The sequence below is a fragment of the Moschus berezovskii genome, chromosome 21 (assembly GCF_049115385.1).
Source record: "Moschus berezovskii isolate FMDL1 chromosome 21, NW_MosBer_1.0, whole genome shotgun sequence".
NCBI classification, from domain to species: Eukaryota; Metazoa; Chordata; class Mammalia; order Artiodactyla; family Moschidae; genus Moschus; species Moschus berezovskii.
In genome coordinates, this window is record NC_142480.1 from 47,420,888 (window position 1) to 47,442,901 (window position 22,014).

General features: G+C 48.6%; 1 protein-coding gene across 2 annotated transcripts in view; it reads right to left on the reverse strand.

Annotated features, from left to right (window-relative positions):
- Nucleotides 1-594: 594 nt before the first annotated feature.
- SLC28A1 (solute carrier family 28 member 1) overlaps nucleotides 595-22,014 on the reverse strand; it is a 59,171-nt gene continuing 37,751 nt past the window's right edge. For both annotated transcript variants that reach the window (XM_088829605.1, XM_088829606.1), the window contains exons 9-17: nucleotides 21,619-21,699; nucleotides 18,911-19,036; nucleotides 7,758-7,888; nucleotides 6,196-6,364; nucleotides 5,881-6,078; nucleotides 2,413-2,494; nucleotides 1,322-1,420; nucleotides 1,072-1,183; nucleotides 595-795 (exon numbers count right to left, since the gene is read on the reverse strand). In XM_088829605.1, the coding sequence (XP_088685731.1) occupies nucleotides 723-795; nucleotides 1,072-1,183; nucleotides 1,322-1,420; nucleotides 2,413-2,494; nucleotides 5,881-6,078; nucleotides 6,196-6,364; nucleotides 7,758-7,888; nucleotides 18,911-19,036; nucleotides 21,619-21,699 (1,071 nt within the window). In that variant the 3' untranslated portion in view covers nucleotides 595-722. The remainder of the gene's footprint in view (nucleotides 796-1,071; nucleotides 1,184-1,321; nucleotides 1,421-2,412; nucleotides 2,495-5,880; nucleotides 6,079-6,195; nucleotides 6,365-7,757; nucleotides 7,889-18,910; nucleotides 19,037-21,618; nucleotides 21,700-22,014) is intronic.

Here is a 22,014-nt window from a genome sequence, read left to right on the forward strand (position 1 = left end):
CCGAACATCAACCAGTATTCCCCAGATCGTTTCCCATGGGATCCTCAACTAAAAGATACTCCCATCAAAAAGATTCTTACAGCCAAATTTGGAAAACATCTCCTAGCATATCCACATCAAGTTCTGACGAGTCCACAGTGAGAAATACAAACAAAACAAAAACCCCCCTAGCTTTATTTAGCCCAGTGTTTTCCAAACCTAATGGACCATGGAAACCTCTGCATACCTTGGGGGACAGTGCTACACAGGCCACCAGTCTGGAAAGTGCTGTGTGAGAGGGCAGCAGGGGAGTCTACGAAAGTGGAGGAAAGCATCTCCAGGAGAAGCCATGTGTCAGGGATTAAGCCACAGCAAGATTCCCATGCCCAAAGAGAAGGGAAGGGAAGGAGGCAGCTGAAATGCCAGGGCCAAGGGCCCCATAGCCGAAGGGGAGCACAAACAGGGAAGACCCAGGGCAGGGGGGACACAGAAGACAGAGGAGGCAGAGGCGACCCTGAGCATTCACATTTGAGGAGGGAGGAAATGCTAGAGCAGAAAGGGGGTGAAGGGTGGGGGGCACCCATCATTCCACCCAGTCCCCGGTCACCCTTCCCGATTTGTGCCTGAGGTGGTCTAAGCCCTGTGGCTTCCCCGAGGATAGGGGGGCCTGGAGAGAGAAAGGTGGCAGCTCTGCTTCTTGGGAGAGAATAACGCCCGGAAGACACAGAGACGTTCTGTCCCCGCTACGCACAGATCGTGTGATTATAGAACTGACAGCAGTTGTCCAGGGCCTCTAGGCTGAACTCCGGGCTGGTGCTGAAAAGAAGCAGAAGCTGTAGTCTGCGCTCCAGGCCTGGGCTCTGCTGACTAAAGGCTGGGCAACTTCAGGGAAGTTGCTCCATGTCTCTGGTCCAAACTTCTAAGTTTGGTCCTCAAGCCCCTCTTCCTCTCCCCTTGGTTACATCAGCCATAGCCATAACATTTCTACCCCCTTGCTCTGGTACCAAAGGCCTCCCCCACCCCAGGTACTCGGGCCTCTGTGCCCCATCACTGTCAGCACCCCACCCCCGGACCCCCGGCCCAGGCACTCACCTCTGGAAGGCCTGGTGGCAGCACTGGTACACCTCAAAGCTGCTGCTGTTGAGAGTGGTGTTCAGGAGGGACACACAGTCCACCGCAGGGCCCCTGGGCATGTAGAGGATCCCTGTGCAGAGAAAGCAGCTAGTGGGCAGGGTCCAGCCCCTTACTATCCCCCACAACGCCACCCAAGGACTGCCAGAGAGGCTGGGGCCCCAGTGCCTGGTCCTGGACTGAGTCCTGAGCCCACCAGGCCTGCACTCACCGGCCACACAGGCGTTCACCAGAGACACACAGGCCCCCGTGCAGAGCGCCCGGAGCACGATCTGGGAGAAGTCGGTCTTCCGCTGGGGAGCCATGGAGGCTGCAGGAGGACAGCAGGGCTCAGGGCCAGGACTCCGCAGGCCCCTCTGCCTCCTCTCTGCGCCTCTGGCTGTGTCTGCTGACCCCCGCTTCCTCTTCTGGGGGGCCAGAGGGACAGATGCTGAGTCTGAGAGTCCTCCTTGGCCCGACTCAGTAGCATTCCACACCTCCCCACGTGCCATCAGTGGCAGGTGTAGGGAAAGAACAATGAGTTTGGAATCTGGCAGACCTGGGATTAAACACAGCTTCAGCCACTTATTAGGCTTCCCTGGTGGCTCGGATGGTAAAGAAATCTCCTGCCTGCAGTGAAGGAGACCCAGGTTATATCCCGGGGTGGGGAAGATCGCCTGGAGAAGGGAATGGCAACCCACTCCAGTATTCTTGCCAGGAGAATTCCATGGACAGAGGAGCCTGACGTGTTGCAGTCCATGGGGTTGCAAAGAGTCGGACACGACTGCACAGACTAACACAGTGACAGTTAACAGCCACTTAACAGCTGAGTGACTCGGGTCACATTTCACTTTTGCACGACTCAGTTTCCTTTTCAATAAAACGGGATGGTTGCACCACCAGGCAGGGGACTGTGAAGGGTGGAAAGGTTTTTTGTAAATAGCTGATAGTTCTATAGAGCCTTCCTCCCCAGGCCCCACTGGGCCTGTCTGTCCATTGTGGGTATGGGAACTGGCAGGTCAAAGCTTCAACCGGGCAGCCAACATTGTACCTTCCGACCCTCCCTAGGGCCCTGAGCCAGGCTTGCCCTACGAGGCCAAGGTGCTGACCTCCTGGGCCCACTGAGCAGCAGAGAAGTCATGAAATTCCAGGGCTGGGAAGAAGTTCCATGACCTCCTTGTTCAGACTCTGCCTTAGACCAAGAGGAGAACTAAGGCGTACAGATCCCTAGGAAGTTGTAGGTATCTGAGAGCCAGAACTGGAGACCAAGCCCCCTCAACGCCCCCCTTTATAGGAAGCCAGGGAGGCCCCTCTAGGACTCACTCAGGCCTCCCAGCATGATCCCAATGGAGCTGAAGTTGGCGAATCCACAGAGGGCAAACGTTGTGAGGATTTCTGCTCTGACCTGAGAAAGCAGAAGATGAGAGGTGATGGGCTTCCCACAGGGATGTGCTCAAACCACCCCAGGCATGCTAAGTCGCTTCAGTCGTGTCTGACTCTTTGTGACTCATGGACTGTGGCCCCCCAGGCTCCTCTGTTCGTGGAATCTTCCAGGCAAGAATACTTGAGTGGGTTGCCATGCCCTCCTCCAGGGGATCTTCCTGACCCAGGGTGGAACCTAAATTTCAGCTTCTCCATCAGGAATGCGGGAATAACAGTATGACTGGGAGGACTGTCATAGAGACCATATCATGTATAGGAAGAACTAGGCACCGAGTAGGTATTTATTTCTTTTTCTATATTAATTTCAGATTTTATTTAATTTTTAACTTTTTGGCCAGGCCACACAGCTTGTGTCATCTTAGTTCCCCAACCAGGGATTGAACCCATGCCCCTGCATTGGAAGTATGGAGTCTTAACTGCTGCATCACTGGGGAAGTCCCCAGAGTAGGTATTTAAGCAACGAAACTCTCTTTCCCTTTTGCTCTGAACAGCTGTGTAATTTCCTAGAAGTACTAAGAGCCAAAATGGAACAATTTGGGAGGGGGCGGGGAGGGGAGATAGGCTTAGACCCATACCTCACACCATATAAAAAATTTTAAAGCAGATAAATATTAACATTTCAAACATTAAATATTAGAAAATATAGGATAATAATATTATTGTTACAGAATAGCCTTATTGCTCTCATCCTGGAGAGGAGCAAACTGAGGCCCCTAGAAGTGACTGAAGAAGGGCACACAGCAAAAAGGCAGCTCTGTCACAATTTGAACTCAGTTTTGTCTGACTCCCAAGAGCGCACCATTTGAACTACTTCATCACACTGCTTCAGGAACTTAACCCTTACCAGGTTTCTGGAATGGAGATAAGTTTCTAAATTCAGAAATAATATAAGAAATGCAAAGATTTGGTATAAATTTGTATTTTTTAAAAATTCCTGAATACAGAATGAAGGGAAAGGAAAATAAAAAAGACCAGGAAAAATATATGTAGAAAATGTGGGAATTCCCTGGTGGTCCAGTGGTTAAGACGCCATGCTTCCAATGCAAGCAGTCCAAGTTTGATTCCTGATTGGGGGGCTAAGCTCCTACATGATGCATTGTATGGCCAAAAAAAATTTTAAAAAGAAAATGGAAAACAGTTAATACCTTTATAACATACAGAGTTTTTATAAATTGATTTAAAAATATTAAGGTACTTGCATTCTGCTTACTCACCTACAATCACCCTCTAAACAGCAGCCCAAGTAACGCTAAAAGGTCAGAAGTCAAATCTTCAGTAACTTCCAACTGTTCTTTAGCCTGGGTCACTCTGTTACAGTTACCACTTGTTCTAAGTGGACATCTCTTACTTCTCCAAACCAGTGCTTTGGGCAACCTCAGAGCCTTTGCAGGTACCTCTTTCTTTGCCTGGAATGCTAGTCCCCTTTTCTTCTGGCCTCTGCTCCTCCCTCCAAGTCTTGGTCTAAGTACCCAACTCAGGGGGGCCTTTTTTTAGTCACAGTGTGTGGCATATGGAATCTTAGCTCCCTGTCCATGGTTAGAACCCGAGACCCCCTTCAGTGGAAGCGAAGAGTCTTAACCACTGAACCACCAGGGAAATCCCTAGGGAGGCCTTCCCTGTCCAGTCAAGGATAGACCCCCTCCCTGATTCCTTTTATTGTTTCCATCATAGAACTTGCTGCAGATTGTGGTTTAAAAATTTTTATTCCTTTGTTTTCTTGTGTCTTTCACTAGATGTAAGTTCCATGTCACCAGGGACCATGTTTGTCTAATTCCCCTTTTTATCCCTGGTACCCAACAGAGGGCCTGGCACCTCAGAGGTCTCAAAAAATACTTGCTGAAGGAATGAAGATCATTGAAAAAGATCCTGAAGGCACATGTGTATGTGTGTGCTCAGTCGCTTTAGTCATGTCTGACTCTGAGACCCCATGGACTGTAGCCTGTCAGGCTTCTCTGTCCATGGGATTTCCCAGCAAGAATACTGAAGTGGGTTGCCATTTCCTCCTCCAGGGGATCTTTCCAATCCAGGGATCAAACCTGTGTCTCCTGCTTTGCAGGTGGATTGTTTACTGCTGAACCACCAGGGAAGCCCAAAGGTACATACCGCCACTGTCTCTAGAGAAGACAGTGATACTGGAGCTGAAAATTAGGAGTAAGGGGAAACCTGAGCTAAACCTTCTTAAAAAAAAAAAAAGCTAAAGAGTACATTTCTTTATCATTAAAAAAATAATTTCAAAGACAATAAAAAATATTTTATGTTAAAAGTTCCTAGTAACCCAGGAAGCGCATATTAAAACAATGAGCTATTATTTCCCCATTAAAGTAGCAAGACTTCTTTTTTTAAAGAGGCTCTTCTGCCCTGTTCAGTGTGTGGTGAAATCAATGCTCACAGGCACAGCTGGGGCGGTTTCAGTTGCTATAACCCTTTGCAAAAGTTACTGGCAACAACCACACAAGGATTCATGCCATGCAATTCAGTCATCCCACATCTGGAAAAGCTCCCGAGGAAAACATCAGAGAAGAGGGAAAAAGTTCAGTGCAAAAGCTACTCATTTCGGCTTTGGGTATAAGAGCCAAACAATGGAATTAGATATTATATTGTTATGTCTATATTTATTATCATATAATTAGATATAATTGATTATATACTTTAATAGCCGTCATTTGGGGATGACAGGTAATTTTTTTATTCTTAATCATGTTACATTGGCTGTTATTCTTTCTATAGTTTTTGTTTTTTCTTTTAAGTCTTAACTGAACAAACCAACCCCTGAGCTGAATTCCATATATTGGAGATTACTGTGGTGAGGTCTTTCTATTTTACTCTCTTAGTTCATTGGAGTCTCACACCCATTCCTTTGGGGTAGGGGTGGCAGGTATGACACTGGTTTTCCAACAGAAGAGGCAAGATGCAGCAGCTGGCCCAAGGCCATAGGATGGTAGCCTATCTACAGCTGGAGTTCAGATATCTTCAAGAGATAGAGAAGTGAAGAGAAGTGAAAGTCGCTCACTTATGTCTGAGTCTTTGTGACCTCATGGATTATACATTCCATGGAATTCTCTAGGCCAGATTACTGGCTACCGCCTTTCCCTTCTCCAGGGGATCTTCCCAACCCAGGGATAGAACCTAGGTCTTCTGCACTGCAGGCTGATTCTTTACCAACTGAGCTATCAGGGAAGCCAAGAGACAGAGAGTCCTTGAGAAAGATGGCAGTGAAGCCTGAAGCTGTCTTGTTGCCCAGGGCAATGAGATGTGGGAGGTTGAGGACCACCTTCGTGTGTCTCAGCCAGGCCTGCAGGGGCACAGCTGCATCATGCCCTGCCCTAGCCAGGGGATGGGGACACTCACGGAGATCCACTGCTTTTTGGAGCCAACCCACTCCTCAGTGCCCGCAAGGCGGCGCTGCTTGTACTCGGAGAGCCCCTGATAGGCCACGAACTCATTCAGAAACAGCTTCATCCCCAGCAGCTCTGCCACCACCGAGCAGTCCTCCCAGGCCACGCCCATCAGGAAGGCCACTGGCCGCAGGATGTAGGAGCAGATGAGCTGAGGAGCAAGGCAAGAGGAGCCTCTGGGACTGGGGTTGACCTGGGCTCTGTGGGTGTCCACCCTCAGTCACCACTGGCCAGGACCACCCCCTCCACAGGTCAAGGGGAACTGTACCTGGAAGCTGAGCCCCTGGATGTTCACCATGTTTCCCAGCCAGGAGAGGGCAGCGTTGATGAAGTCCAGCACAGCCAGAAAGGCAATCAGGTTGGCTGCGATGTTGGTCACAACCTTCACAGACAAGGCAGCCCCACTGCTAGCTGCTTCTAAGAGGTTTTGAGCATCTCTGTCAATGGGACAAAGAGATATCAATTATTGGCCTGTCTCCACAAGTTCAGGGCTCCCTGTCCTACAGGCTCAAACTTGGACAGAGCATGTCAGAGCCAGGGGTCCTTGTTTACCCTCGAGACCAGAAAGATGCTGGTCCAAGCACTAGGATAAGACCCAGACTCCTAGCGCAGACGTCATCTAAGACAAACCATGAGCTGTGTGCAACTTAACAAGCACTTGGAAGGAGGCAGATCTGAATAGAGATGTGTTACAAATATACACACCAGGTTTCAGAGATTTAGTACCAGAAAATATGAAATACCTCTAAAATTAAAAAAAAAAATTTTAATATATTCGGCTACACCAATTCTTAGTTGCGACACACAGGATCTTTACTGAAGCATGTGGGATCTTCAGTTGCATCATGAGGGGCCTAGTTCCCTCCATGCATGCATGCTCAGTCACTCAGTCATGTCCAACTCTTTGTGACCCCAGGTATCGTAGCCCAACAAGCTCCTCTGTCCAAGGAATTCTCCAGTCAAGAATACTAGAGTGGGTTGCTATTTCTTTCTCCAGGGGATCTTCCCAACCTAGGGATCGAACCCGTGTCTTCTGCATTGGCAGGCAGATTCTTTACCACTAAGCCACCTGGGAAGCCCCTAGTTCCCTGACCAGGGATCAAACCAACACCCCCTGCATTGGGAGCATGGAGTCTTAACCACTGGACCACCAGGGAAGTCCCTGAAATATTAATACTTTTTACAACAAATACACATTAAAATGACAATATTTTGGATATATTGAGTCAAAACATCTTACTAAAATCATTTTATTAAAAAAAAATCACCGTTTTACTTTTTAAAGATGATCACTAGGAAATGTTAATTATACATGTGACTCATGCTATATTCCTCTAGGGCAATGCTGCCCCAGACCTTCAGGAAGTTATAAGGTTGGGGTCGCCCATTGTATCCACAAGTACACTTGTCCAAAGTGTTGTCTTTCAATATTTTTTTAGGATTAAATGTTACACAAAGGTTGCTAAGACTGTGATGAAGGGATATTAGGAGGTGAGTGAAGTCAAGGACAGCGCTCATCATGTCAACGTGATTGATGCTGGGGTCATGTAGAGAGGCGGTGTGGTTTTCATGCCCTCCTCAGCACATACACAAACACACACACCACGCACATCCTGCTGGTCAGAGACTGGAAAATAAGATTCAAGACCTGGATCCTGCATTTTCTCAAGGTAAGCCATAGGTAGGGCAGTGGCTGAGAGGGAAGATGGGCTGGGCTTGGTGAAAGACAGTGAACGGCAGAGAACACAGGACCTGCTGCAGCCCTGACTCTGCTCCTGTCCCTGCCCACCCTCCAACTTCCTTCTGTGCAGGCCCTCTTGCTGCACTCACCCATAGGTCAGTTTCACGCCTTCCTCACTTTTGAATTTGGACTCCTCCACCTCTGGGTAGACCAGCTTGGACAGGGCTAAAGCACAAGGAGCAGCCATCACGGAGGCTGCAATTAAGGAGGCAGCATCGATCTGCAAGAGGGAGCACAGACAGGGCTATAGAGAGATGTCAGAGGAAACATGGAGCCCATGAAGTGCAGCCCAGGGAGGCGGGGGAACACGGGGCTCCAGCCCACTGGTGCGTCACCACCGGTCGGCCCTGCTGTCATCAGTACTGATAACAGTAATACATTTTATGTGCAGAGGGTCACAGTCTGCGTGCATAGAGCCTTATAGGCAGGACTTCGGGAAGTTAGGACTTCGGGAAGTTAGGCAGGGCGAGCATTGTTATCCCACTTGACAGACAGGAAAACCGAGGCCCCCGAAGGGTTAAATATGACTTTCCCATAATAAAGGAAGAGAAGGAATTAGACCTATTGTGTTTTTTGGCTCCAAGTTCAAGGTTCTTCCTTCCCTTCTAGGCTGTTTCTCTTTGACCACTGATCTGAGGGCTGCTTCATCACTGGCTGAGGGGCTTGTGATGATTTCAGACAAAACTCACAGGGCCCAAGAGTTGGAATTTATCCAAGATTTGACCTAATGTGACCCCAGAGTAAAGGGATGTCTTCCCTCTATAGGATCCCTCCTGTCACTTACTGTGACAGGTAACTCACCACTTCAAAACAACTCATTATCTCCACTCCTGTGGTCAGAGAACTGTTCTAAGGAAATCTCCTCCTACAACAGCCACCCTTTTGGCCCCAGTTCTTGTCTCTTGGAGCCAAGCTATAGAAGCGCTTTGCAGCAAGATGGTGGAGCTACCAGAGCCCCTGGGAGACTTCCTTCCTGAATTGTATCCTTACTGCAGTCTCAAACCCTTTGCTTCCTTCTTCTCTTCACAGAGATGAGACACTTTTTTACCACTGTGTTGTTTACCAAGTGGGAAAGTTAGAACCAACCCAAACAAATAATAAGGGATTCTCAGGTGGGTTGGTGGTAAAAAATTCACCTGCCAATGAAAGAGACACAGGAGGCTCGATCCCTGGGTTGGGAAGATCGCCTGGATCTTCAACCCAGGAAATGACAACCCACTCCAGTATACTTGCCTGAGAAATCTCATGGACAAAGGACCCTGGAGGGCTACAGTCTGTGGGGTCACGGAAAGTAGGACAGGACTGAGCACGCAAATATGTAACAATGGGGGAATAGCTAAGCATTGTCAAGCTGCCATCAAAAACAGTGGTTACCAAGGCTTCACAATAACATGGAGAAACTCCCACAAACTTGCATATAGAGCGTAACCACAATGATGGGGGCGAAAACAAACTCCACAATTCTGCATAAAAAGAAGATCGGAAAGAAATACACCAAAATGCCAACAAATTATCTGTCCCTGGCTAGTAGGGTCATAACAATTTTCTTGTTTTTCAGCTTTTTTTGCATATTTCCTAAATGTCCACAATGATATATCATGCTTTTATAGACAGAAAAATAAAATAGACTTCTCCTTAAAGTTGATAATAAATCAACTGCAGTTCTTAAATTTTAAATAAAGAGGAACAAAAAGACGGGAGGTAAGTTTAAGCTACATGCTTAGGTTAATGAAAGCAGAAGGCCAAAGAGGCCCATGGGGGACTTCCCTGGTGGTCCAGTGGCTAAGGTCCAGTGGCTTCCCAATGCTGGGGGTTCAGGTTCGATCCCTGGTCAGGGAACTGGATCCCAAATGCTGCAACTAAGAGTTTGAATGCCACAACTAAAGACTGAAGATCCTGTGTGCCGCAGTGAAGATCAAAGAGCCCATGTGCCGCAACTAAGAACCGGCACAGCCAAATAAGTAAATTAAATAGTTTTTAAAAAGAAGAATCCCATGGAAGTACCAGGAACTGCTGACAGGGAACCAGCCCTGGGAGACCCTCTGAGGCTCTGAAACCCCTGTAATATCCTTCTTCTTCTTCTAAAGCCCCTTGTGTCCTTTCAGTGGTAAGGTAGTCTACTGGCTCCAGCACCCACTCCCCAAACACCCATCATGGGCACTGGATGTGCCAGCCCTGCTGATCCTCTGGGAATAGCTAGCCTCAGGCAGGTGTCCTCTCTGGACTCTACAGGCTGACCTTTGGGACTTGGCTGGCCTCCTCCTCCTGGGCTGCCCAGCTCTAACGGGCACAATGGGAACCACTGGAATCTTGGGATTTTACCTCCAGCCACCAGGACCCTCACCTTTCCTCCAGCTTGGAGGCTGCATCTGGTTTGCCAGTTCGAGTCTCAGTGGGGAGCACACCCAGCAGGTGTCACATTCCTGTACGCTGCCCTTTGAGTGTGTCAGTTGTGGCCACTGCCTCAAATGCCCTAGGCCGTCATTTCCTGCTCATCTTGGAAAGGGCTAAGTCCTGCACCAGCAGGGCTCTCTGGGGCACTGGGCCAGCCCACACACTCCTCCCTGCCAGCTGCTCCTCAGGGCCATGGCATACCCCAGCCCTGCTTCCAGACCCTGGCTCAGGAATGCCTTCTGCCCCAGCATCCCACGGCCCACTCCTGTCCAAGTCCCTCTCTTCTCTACCCAAAGCTCTCCTATGTGAAGAGGGAGAGAGGATAGGAACCCTCCATTTAAACTTTCAAAAAGATCTTTACTGAGAAAGGAAGTAAATCCAGACACTACAGAGCATAAGGGCTTCCCCTGTGGCTCAGCAGTAAAGAATCCATCTGCAACGCAGGAAGTGGTGCAAGAGAAGCAGGTTCAATCCCTGGGTCAGGAAGATCCCCTGGAGGGGGAGTGGCAATCCATTCCAGTATTCTTGACAGGAAAATCTCATGGAGAGAGGAACCTGGCAGGCTACAGTCCCTGGGGTCACAAAGAGTCGGACACAACTAATGGACAGAGCATGCCTAAAGCACAGAAGAGACGTTTCAGAAGGACTGACTTCTGACCCTAACACGTCAGAGAAAGGACAATCACTTCTTCAACACTGTGCAGGTGTTTTCTGCCTATTACTGCATTTGATTCTTAGACTGCCATGAGGTGGGCAGGGATTCTGCCCATTTTACACATGGGGAGGCTCAGGATGTGGCTGATTCTTACCTGGCCCCATTCAGAAGCCCCAGACCCTGTCCCAGGAGCTCTTACTCTTGTACAGTTGATCGAGGAACGTCCGAGGAACCCCCTCAACCCATGATGTGTTCACAGCCTGAGGCACACACCTGGATCTCCTCTCACGGTGGTCCTGAACCAGAAGAGTGGGTAAGGAGACCAGCTTCTGGGGCTAGAGAGAGAGCTCGCAGCTGCTTTAGTTTTTTTTGGAAACACGCTAAAAAGGGACATGTGTGTAGAGGTCACAATGAAAGGATTCATTGAGGTCCCCTGGGACTGCAGACCAAGTCCAGACCAGTGTCATTTGATAGAAATATAATGGAAACCACACCTGTGATTTAAGTTTTCTAGCAAGTGGTCTCGGAGAAGGCAATGGCACCCCACTCCTGTGCTCTTGCCTGGAAAATCCCATGGATGGAGGAGCCTAGTAGGCTGCAGTCCATGGGGTCGCTAAGAGTCGGACATAACTGAGTGACTTCACTTTCACTTTTCACTTTCATGCATTGGAGAAGGAAATGTCAACCCACTCCAGTGTTCTTGCCTGGAGAATCCCAGGGATGGGGGTGCCTGGTGGGCTTCCGTCTATGGGGTCGCACAGAGTCGGACATGACTGAAGCAACTTAGCAGCAGCGGCAGCAAGTGGTCTAGTGGTTAAGAATCCACCCGTCAATGCTGGGGACACGGGTTCGATCCCTGGTCATGGAAGATCCCACATGATTCAGGGCAACTAAGCCAGAGCACCACAACTATTGAGCCTGTGCTCTCGAGCCCATGATCTGAAACAAGAGAAGCCCCCACACTGCAACAAAGAGTAGCCCCTGCTCGCCACAACTAGAGAAAGCCCTTGCTCAGCAACAAAGATCCAGCACAGTCAAAAATAAATACATAAAAATAAATAAATAAATCTTTTTTAAAGCTAAAAAGAAATAGATGAAATTAATTTTGATGATGTATTTAATTTAACCCAATATATCTAACATATTATCATTTACCCATGTAGTCAATGTAAAACTTATCAATGAAGTAAAAAGTACAAAAACAATAAAAAAAAAAAAAAAGAAAAAAACTTATCAATGAAGTGGAGTATTAGTCCTTCAGTTGTGTCCCACTCTTTGCGACCACGTGGACTGTAGCCCACCAGGCTCCTCTGTCCATGGGATTCTCTAGGCAAGAATACTGGAGTGGGTTGCCATTCCCTTCTCCAGGGGATCTTCCCAACCCAGGGTTCAAACCTGGGTCTCCTGCATTGCAGGAAGATTCTTTACCTTCTGAGCCACCAGGGAAGCCCTAGAACTTATCAATAAAACATATTAATTGATTTTTTCACACCAAGTCTCACAGCAGACCTCATTTCAGACTGGCCACAGTTCAAGGTTCAACAGCCATGTGTAGTTAGTGGCTACTGACTATGTCTGACAGTGCTGGTCTAGAAATATCCAGCTTTTAGCAATAGGAAGGGGCAGGAAGAGGGAGCCAGAAGTTGAGCATCAAAGAGAAAGGAAGAGACAGAGGCGCAGTCTCTCTGGAATTCAGGGGCTAAGGGCAGAGCCAAAGGCTCCCTGAGGAACTGCCTGGAGGAGAGAGTAATAGGAGAGAGGGGTGAGGACGGGATGGCAGGGCTGTGGGAGGAAGCCCCCCTCCCCCTTCCCGGTTGCTGCAGTGGCAGCCAAGAGCCAGGTGGGGGCAGAAGAGAGCTTCTCTGTGGCCAGACTGGAGGCAGATCCAGAGGCCTGAGGGGAGGAGGAAAGGGATGTGGGCTAGGAGCCTTTCAGCAGGCCAAGCTAGGGTGCTAGTCTGGGGCTTCCAAACCAGAGGCTGTGGATGGAGACCCACAGCCACATGCCTGATCCGGGCGGCCTCTGCACTTTCTGTGGAGCTAAAGGGGAGTGGGGCCCCAGGCCTCTTCATTAGGGAAGCCTGCCTGCCTGGGGCTGGGCCTGGACTCTGGCCCAAGCAAGGGAAAGAAAAGAGGCTGAGCTGTAAGTCGATTGTGGGAAAGGGATAAGAGTTTTTCCAGTACTTTGGTCTTAAGTAATAGCAGCAACGCTCATGCTCATGTGGTAGAAAGAGCACCATTCTTTGAACTGCCTGTGGGACCCAGGACAAAGTTAAGACATTTAAAGGCTCTAAGCTGCCCTGGGGGTTCAGTGGTTTAGAGTCTGCCTGCCAATGTAGGGGACACCAGTTTGATTCCTGGTTCAGGAAAATTCCACATGCCATGGGGCAACTGAGCCCATGCACCACAACTACTGAAGCCCATGCACATTTAGAGCCTGTGCTCCACAGCAAGAGAAGCCACTGCAATGAGAAGCCCTCACACCGAAATGAAGAGGTGCTCCCCCCCACACCCCCGCTAGCCATAACTACAGAAAGTCAGTGCCCAGCAACAAAGAACCTGCACAGACAAAAATAAATAAATTATTTTTAAAAAATTAGAAAGTCTTTAAGTCCTAAAGATAATAGGGCAGCCCCTCCCCCAATAGCCACCATGAAGAGTTTTGGGACCAAAGTCTTTAGTTTTCATTTCTGAAATATCAAATTCCTTCCAAAATCAATTGATGGTAAGTTTTAGGGGAGGAGCGGGCATGCACCAGCTCTCATGGGCCTTTCCAAGGCCCAAGTGAGACAAACTGTAAACCAGATGGTCTCTTCTCCCTGGATTTGCCGGGAGGAGAAGACAAAGCCCCAGAGTGCAAGGGGCCTTCTTGAAAATCACGTGGCAGCAGCCATCCTGCCCAGATAGCTCTGTGAGTATGTGGAGCTGAGCCTCTCAGGGTGGCCCAGGTGTTCTGAGGGAAGGGAGTACCAAGGAGCGGGTTTCCCTATCCCTAAGGACAGAGGATAAAAAGACAAGTGGAATCTGGGACCAGAGAAGGAGACAGTGCAGGTCATTCTGTCACCCCTGATCCACTCAGGCACATCATCAGGAGAGCCTGGGTGCTGGGAAAGGTAAACTGTTGTTGTGTCCTACTCTTTGTGACCCCATGAACTGCAGCACTCCAAGCTTCCCTGTCCTTCACTATCTCCCAGAGTTTGTTTAAACTTATGTCCATCGAGTCAGTGATGCCATCCAACCATCTCATCCTCTGTCGTCCTTCTCCTCCCGCCTTCAATCTTTCCCAGCATCAGGGTCTTTGCCAATGAGTCAGCTCTTTACATCAGGTGGCCAAAGTATTGGAGTTTCAGCTTCAGCATCAGTCCTTCCAATGAATATTCAGGACTGATTTCCTTTAGGATGTCCAAGGGATTCTCAAGAGTCTTCTCCAAAACCACAGCTCAAAAGCATTAATTCTTTGGCACTCAGCCTTCTTTATGGTCCAACTCTCACATCCATACATGACCACTGGAAAAACCACAGCTGTGCCTATACAGACCTTTGTTGGCAAAGTAATGTCTCTGCTTTTTAATACACTGTCTAGATTTGCCATGGCTTTTCTTCCAAGGAACAAGTGTCTTTTAATTTCATGGCTGCAGTGTCCATCCACAGTGATTTTGGAGCCCAAGAAAATAAAATCTGTCACTACTTCCACTTTTTCCCTATCTATTTGCCATGAAGTGATGGAACCAGATGCCATGATCTTAGTTTTTAAGAATGTTGAGTTTTAAACCAGCTTTTTCACTCTTTCACCCTCATCAAGAGGCTGTTTAATTCCTCTTAGCTTTCTGCCATTAGAGTGGTATCATCTGCCAATCTGAGGTTGTTGATATTTCTCCCTGCAATCTTGATTCCAGCTTGTGAATCATCCATTCCAGCACTTCACATGACAGACTCTGCATATAACTTAAACAAGCAGGGTTCAGTTCAGTTCATTCGTGTCCGACTCTTTGCGACCCCATGAACCGCAGCACGCCAGGCCTCCCTGTCCATCACCAATTCCCGGAGTCCAACCAAACCCATGTCCATTGAGTTGGTGATGCCATCCAACCATCTCATCCTCTGTTGTCCCCTTCTCCTCCTCCCTCAATCTTTCCCAGCATCAGGGTCTTTTCAAATGAGTCAGCTCTTCGCATCAGGTGGTCAAAGTATTGAAGATTCAGCTTCAACATCAGTCTTACTAATGAACACCCAGGGCTGATCTCCTTTAGGATGGACTAGTTGGATCTCCTAGTAGTCCAAGGGACTCTCAAGAGTCTTCTCCAACACGGTTGACAATATAAAATATATAGCCTCCTTTCCTGATTTTGAACCAGTCCCTTTTCCATGTCCAGTTCTAATGTTAATTCCTGTCCAACACAAGGCAGACTGCTCTTCTCCAAATCAGCAACATGGAGGCTCAACCTCACCCTAGGGGCTGAGCAACAATTCTCTGCATGGATGAACTTACCCAGCTCATTCCCTTGCTGTAACACATTGATGGTTTTTGCTATTACAAATGATGCTGGAATTTCACATCTTTTGACCATTTGTGTAAATATTTCTGTATCATAATATTGCTAACTGGATCAACCGGAAGGAGTATTTTTAAACTGACTGATAGGTGTTCTCCAAAAAGGTTACAGCAAATTACACGCCCATAAAGAGTATACAGGCTTCCCTCGGGAAGAGGCTCCAGAAGCCTCTTTGCTCAGTCCCCCGCCTCCCGCCTCGCGCCCACACCTCAGTCTCCCTACCAAACTCTGAGAAGGGAGCGATTCTAGCCTCGGGACCCCAGAGCACAGCCCTGGCTGCTTCCAACCCCTCACTCCTTCCTTTCCTAGCCGCAGGAGGCGCTCGGTGCCGGACGACTCCAAGGGCTGCTGGTCTGGGTAGAGGAGCCCTGCCCTCAGCCTCACCCGCCGCCGGGCCTGCAGGGGCCGCCAGAGCTCGGCGCCCACCCTTCCCCAGCCTCTCTGCCCGCGGGCGGGAGCAGCCTCGGCGCGGGAGGCCTGGGGTTGAGGCGGCAGCAGCTCCGTCGGCTCCCTCCAGTCCGCGGGCAGAGACATTCCAACCCGCATTCTTGGGGGCCCAGAGCGGACTTTCAATTCTATTTGATTGGTCTACATGTCTTTCTCTCATATGGGCTTCCCTCATATGGGTTTCGCTCATAGCTCAGTTGTCAAAGAATCCGCCTGCAATTCAGGAGACCCCGGTTCGTTTCCTGGGTCAGGAAGATCCCCTGGAGAAGGGATAGGCTACCCACTCCAGTATTCTTGGGCTTCCCTTGTGGCTCAGCTGGTAAAGAAGCAGCGCAATGCAGGAGACCAGGTTTGATCCCTGGGTTGGGAAGATCTCCTGGAGAAGGGAGGGAAAGGTTACCCACTCCAGTATTCTGGCCTGGAGAATTTCATGGATTATACAGTCCATGGGGTCGCAAAGACTTCCTCGCGATGAGCAACTTTCACTTTCACATGTCTATCCATATACCAGTACCACACTGTTTTCATTACTGTAGCTTTGTGGCCTCTGCAACAGCTGGTAGAAGCTATGATGAGCTTTGTGTGTTAGCCTTACCACAGAGAGTTCATTTAATGTGAGCAAAAGTGAAAACATCTGAGAGCTCAGTGGGTCAGCACAGCCCCATTTGAGGTCGCTGTAGAGTCCACTGCCTCAAATGTGGACCCCAGGAACAGTTGTTCTCTACACTACATCCACCCCTAGCAGCCCAGCGAGTACCCGAAGGCCTTGGTGGCTGAGGGGGAGATTTGCAGGACTCTGCCAGGGAATGTTTTATTTGAGGGGATGGCTGAGTACTGCCACAATTGGACCAGAGCATAGAAGGGGGCCTGGCACTCCCTGAGGTCAGCATGATGGCAGCAGCAGTGATAAACAAGAAATCGCCACAGGTTGTTCTGGAGGAAAACTAAGTTGGCTGTGGATTTCATCACGCCTAAGATTTGGGCTTTCCTGGTGACTCAGATGGTAAAGAATCTTCCTGCAATGCAGGAGACCCAGGTTTGATCCCTGGGTCAGGAAGATCCCTTGGAGAAGTGAACAACTACCCACTCCAGTATTCTTGCCTGGAGAATTCCATGGACAGAGGAACCTGGCAGGCTACAGTCCATGGGATCGCAAAGAGTTGGGCCCAACTGAGCGACTAACACTTTCATTTTCAAAGAGTATATGAAGCACTTTCTTGACAGCCCAGTGGTTAAGAATCCGCCTTCCAATGCAGGGGATTCGGGTTCCAACCCTGGTTGGGGAACTGAGACCCCCACATGCCATGGAGCAACTAAGCCCACGCTTCACAACTAGAAAGTCTGTGAGCTGCAATGAAAGATCTGCTTGATGCCGTCAAGATCCGGAGTGCTGCAACTAAGACTCAATGCAGCCAAATAAGTAAACAAACACATATGTTTTTTTAAAAAGAATATATGAATACCCAACAACCTTGCTGTTTAGAGGCATGTAAAATTTTACATCTCTTTAGAAGAAATGTAAGTTATTACTGTTTTAATTTCTTCAACTCTCAGTAAGCTTGAATATGTTTATAATTTATGAACTTTTTTTTCCTGATCAATCATTAAATTGTGACTTTCACCATTCAGAGGTTTCTCATTTTTATTAGCTAGCTCTGTCAACTTTTTTCCTTTACACTTCTGGATTTCATGTCATGTTCAGAATTTTATAAGAAAAAGGCAAGCTGCAACAAAGTGTGAATAGAATTGCCTCATCTTTAGTTTTTTTTTTAAAAAAAAGAAAGCATATGTGTATTCAGGTATATATTCTTAAATGACTATTTACACAGAAATATCTGGAATGACGGACGTCCCCCATGACTCAGCTGTAGAGAATTTGCCTGCCAGTGCAGGAGATGTGGGTTTGATCCCTGGGTCAGGAAGAGCCCCCGGAGAATGAAATGGCAACCCACTCCAGTATTCTTGCCTGGAAAATCCCATGGACAGAGAAGCCTGGTGGGCTACAGTTCATGGAATTGCAGAGTCAGACATGACTGAGCAACTAAACAGCACAAGCTGGAATGACATATTTTAAGTCAGTGGTTCTCAAACTGAGCGAGTATCAGAATCACCTGGAAGGCTTGTTCCAATACAGGATACTGGGCCCAATCCAGTGTTTTTGATTCAGCAGTTCTGGGGAGGGACCTAAGAATTTGTATTTCTAACAAGTTCCCAAGTGAATCTGGTGCTGCTAGCCCATGGAAAACACTGCACTGGTGTTCTAATCCAGTAAAGGGAATTATCCATGGGAAGTGGCAGTAAGGAAGTTTGTTTTTTTACTTTATTCACTTCTTTAAGAAGCAAGAATTTCTTTGATAGTTAAGGGGGAAAATGAGAATTTTAAAGACTTGCATGTAAAAGCACAGACAAGTATAGTGTTTTATCCAAATACAATAATTGAGAAGGGAATGGCAACGCAGTCCAGTATTCTTGCCTGGGAAATCCCATGGACAGAGGAGCCTGGTGGGCTACAGTCACAAAGAGCCAGACACAACTGAAGCAACTTAGCACGCACACACACACATGACACATTATTACCAGGCACTTTGTCGGGACACACAAGATTCACCTCAGGTTGCCATGCAGTGGTATTGGGATGGGTTTAAAGGCCAGATTCATACCATTGGAATTTGACCTAGAAATGCATTGTGCTCAGAAAGCTGCACAAGTAATAATTTAGGAGTAGAGGAAGGACATGTGCCGATAGAGAATGTGGTGGAGAGGAGGCAGGTGTGTAAGAAAAGTAGGACAGATCTCCAGGGATGGCCTAGGTGGAGGACAGTGTGTCTGTGTTTTGGAGTCAGACAGATCTGGGCTCAAATCCTGGCTTTGGACATCTCACTCGCTCTCCGAGTCTCAATTTCCTCATCTGTAAATCGGGATATTAAACACCTTGCACTTTGCCTAGTATGCAGTTGATGCTCAGTAAACAGAACACTGGGATGCTTTGGCAGTGTGAGGAACCCAAATGGCCCAGCCCACCTGGCCCGCCTTACTCAGGTGAAGCCTCTGCCCCCACCATCACAGCAGCCCTGGTTCAGGATGCAACCCATGAGACAAGACCCCAGAATGCTCTGGCCAGGAGCTGTGTGGGGCTCCCACAAAGGTAGGTTTCAGGTTCTTGTTTTCAGCAAGCAGAAGGGGGCTGTACGTACCCCAAAGGAGATGTAAGCACCCAGCAGGCTGCCGGCAATGGTGGCGTAGCCTCCAGTCATGACAACGTGTATTTCAGAGAGTGTCATGTCTGCCAAGTAGGGTCGGATGAGTAGAGGAGCCTCAGTCTGCAAAAGGGAAAGATGTCAGACAAGCAGAGCTGGCCAGGCCAGCACGGGGGGCAGTAGAGATGTCCTCACCCCCTTGGAGTGAGTGAGTCACAGTAATGGAGGGGAACCCCAGGGGAAGAGACAGCAGGGAGGGGTGAGGACCATCATTTGTACTTGGCTTAACTTCTCAGAACCTTGGCAAAAGTCAGGCTCTGTCAAAGGACCCCCAGTCCTTCCTTCTGACCTGATAATGCTCACCAGTGCCTCTCACATACAGGCACTCAGCTAAGCACCTGACACTCATCACTTCCAACCTTCTGGGAAGGAAGTGGTCATCCCCATGTTCCAGGAGAGCAGAAGATCAGAGAGATTCAAAGAATTGCCTCTGTTCATGCAAAGGACCAGAAGCAGATGTAACTCCAAGCCTGAACTTCTAGTAAAGATGAGGGGGTTGCCAGAAAGAAAGGAACCGGAGCACTAAAGGGCGCGTTTACTGCCGAGCACACGGGGAAGCCCAGAGCCATTCATCTACTCATTCAGTGAACAATTCCAGCACACACTGTGCTCCGGACTCTGCTATGGAAGAGGGAGAGAGATGAGGGGAGGAGGGGGCAGGTGGACGAGCCGGGGTAAGCAGTGGCCCTCAGTAAGGAGAGGCATGATCTGACTTTTTCTTTCTTTTTGCTACATCCCACAGCATGTGGAATCTTAGTTCCCTGACCAGGGATCAAACCTGTACCCCCTGCACTGGAAGTGCAGAGTCTTAACCACTGGACCACCAGGGAAGTCCTGACTTGTGTTTTTATTTATTTATTTTTTCTGACTTGTGTTTTTAAAGGGCCACTCCAATGAGTGTGTGAAGGATGGACAGTAGGGGAAGCGGTGGTGGCAGGAAGAGCAGAAAGGAGGCAACTTCAGTGTCCAGGTGAGAGACAAGGGTGGCTCATCGCAGAGAAGAAGGGCAGTGGGGCAGGTCTGGGATGTGGTGTTGGGCAGAGCTGGCAGGACTTGCTGATGGAATGGGAGCAGCTGGGAGCAAGGGAAGCAGAGGGAGGAAGGATGATACCTAGATTTTTGTCTGAAAGACCTCATGGAAGACACCACCATTTACTGTGAAGGGAGAGATTTGAAGACAAAGGAAATGGCAATCCACTCCAGTATTCTTGCCTGGAGCATCCCATGTGCATGGGTTGCAAAGAGTCAGACATGACTGAGCGACTCTGTCTCTCTCTCTCTCTCTCACACACACACACACACACACACACGTGTGTTGAGGGGGGAACTCAAGGATTCCACTCATTTAGATTTAGCCTAGTGAATTATCTGGGCTTCCCAGGTGGCTCATCAGTAAAGAATCCGCCTGTAATGCAGGAGATACAGGTTCAAGTCCTGGGTCGGGAAGATCCCTTGGAGAAGGAAATGGCAACCCACTCCAGTATTCTTGCCTGGAGAATCCTGTGGACAGAGGAGCTTGGTGGGCTACAGTTCGTGGTGTTGCAGAGTCAGACATGACTTAGCAACTAAGCTCTAGTGAATTATCTAAGGATATCCAAGTGGAGGGTCAAGGGAGCAGTGGGATGAACACCAGACTGGAGTTTAGGGAGAAGAAGTATTTAAGCCATGGGTTGGGGGGCGGGAATCCTCTAGGGACATGAGCAGACAGAGAAGAGGGCCCAGGCCCGCCAACATTGAGCTTGAAATGATGCTGCTAATTCTTGAAGGCTCCCTACCCCCACCCAAGTGAATTCACCTTCAGAACTCTTCACAATCTAAGATTTGTATTTCTCAACAAAAACTGCTGATTACATTTGCAACATCTCATATAAAATAAATGCTGATACTGAAGTATCTTTTCCTCTTTGCCTCATTTTGAGCATCTAAGGGACCTTCGACAAATTATCTGAGAGCACATCTGTCTTTTAAAGAAAAAAAAAAAAAAAACCCTTGAAATCAATACACTTGGATTAAAGAAAAAACAAAATTGCAGATATTCTCCCAAGTTTCCTAAACTGCCCATGGTTGACATACTTTGGCAACTATGTCTTTTTGGTGACTTACACGTTGGGCAGGTGAGCCAGGATTCTACAAGAGTCACCATGACACACCCCTAGGAAGACCAGACCTTCTGAAAGGGACTCAGGACTGATAGTCCCTTCGGAGTCAAAGTTATATTGGAAAATATTCTTTCAGAGAGAGACAGGGGGAAAAAAGACAAACTGATGATGTGGAAGGAACCCCAACCAGGAAGAAGAAGATGTGGATTCTAAGTCCTGGCTTGTATTGTGGGATCTTGGCAAGGCATCCCCACCCCTGGACCCCAGTTTCTGCATGTATAAAAGGAGAACTTTGGGCTCCATCTGTAGGATTCGTGAGCCTCTAAGCTGAAGACAGCCTTCACCTAGGACAGAAGATGGTGAGAGGTGCCAGGCAGACATCATCCTCTTTGGCTTGACCCAGGCACAGAGTGTACTCCCCAAAGGAACGTCTCCAGGACCTGGTGACCCTGGCAGGAGGTCTGACCCGGCTCCTCTGATGACGGAAGCAGGGCTCTGGGGATGCAGGCCCCGCCCTCCCTGGGGATGGGAGGCTGCAGTACCCACCTGGCTCACAAAGATGTTCCCAGCCACACTCAGGGTCTCTGTGGCTGTGGTGCCCATGGTGATCTGCATCAGCCAGGAGATCTGCGAGGAAGCAGGGTGCTTTCTGTGGATTGGCATCAGCAAGACCCAGAGGCAGAGGCAGTCGGGGCAGAAGTACCATAAAAGCCTTCCTTCTAACCCCTTTAGGACCTCCTCATCTACATTTCCCCAAAGATCCATTTATCTTCTCCTTCCATACCTCCACTGATGAGGGCTTACCATCCGTGAAAAAAGGATTCCCTGGTCAAATATAGGGCTTCCTAGTGTTCTTGCCTGAAGAATCCCAGGGATGGGGGAGCCTGGAAGGCTACAGTCCATGGGGTCACAAAGAGTTGGATACGACTGAGTGACTAAACA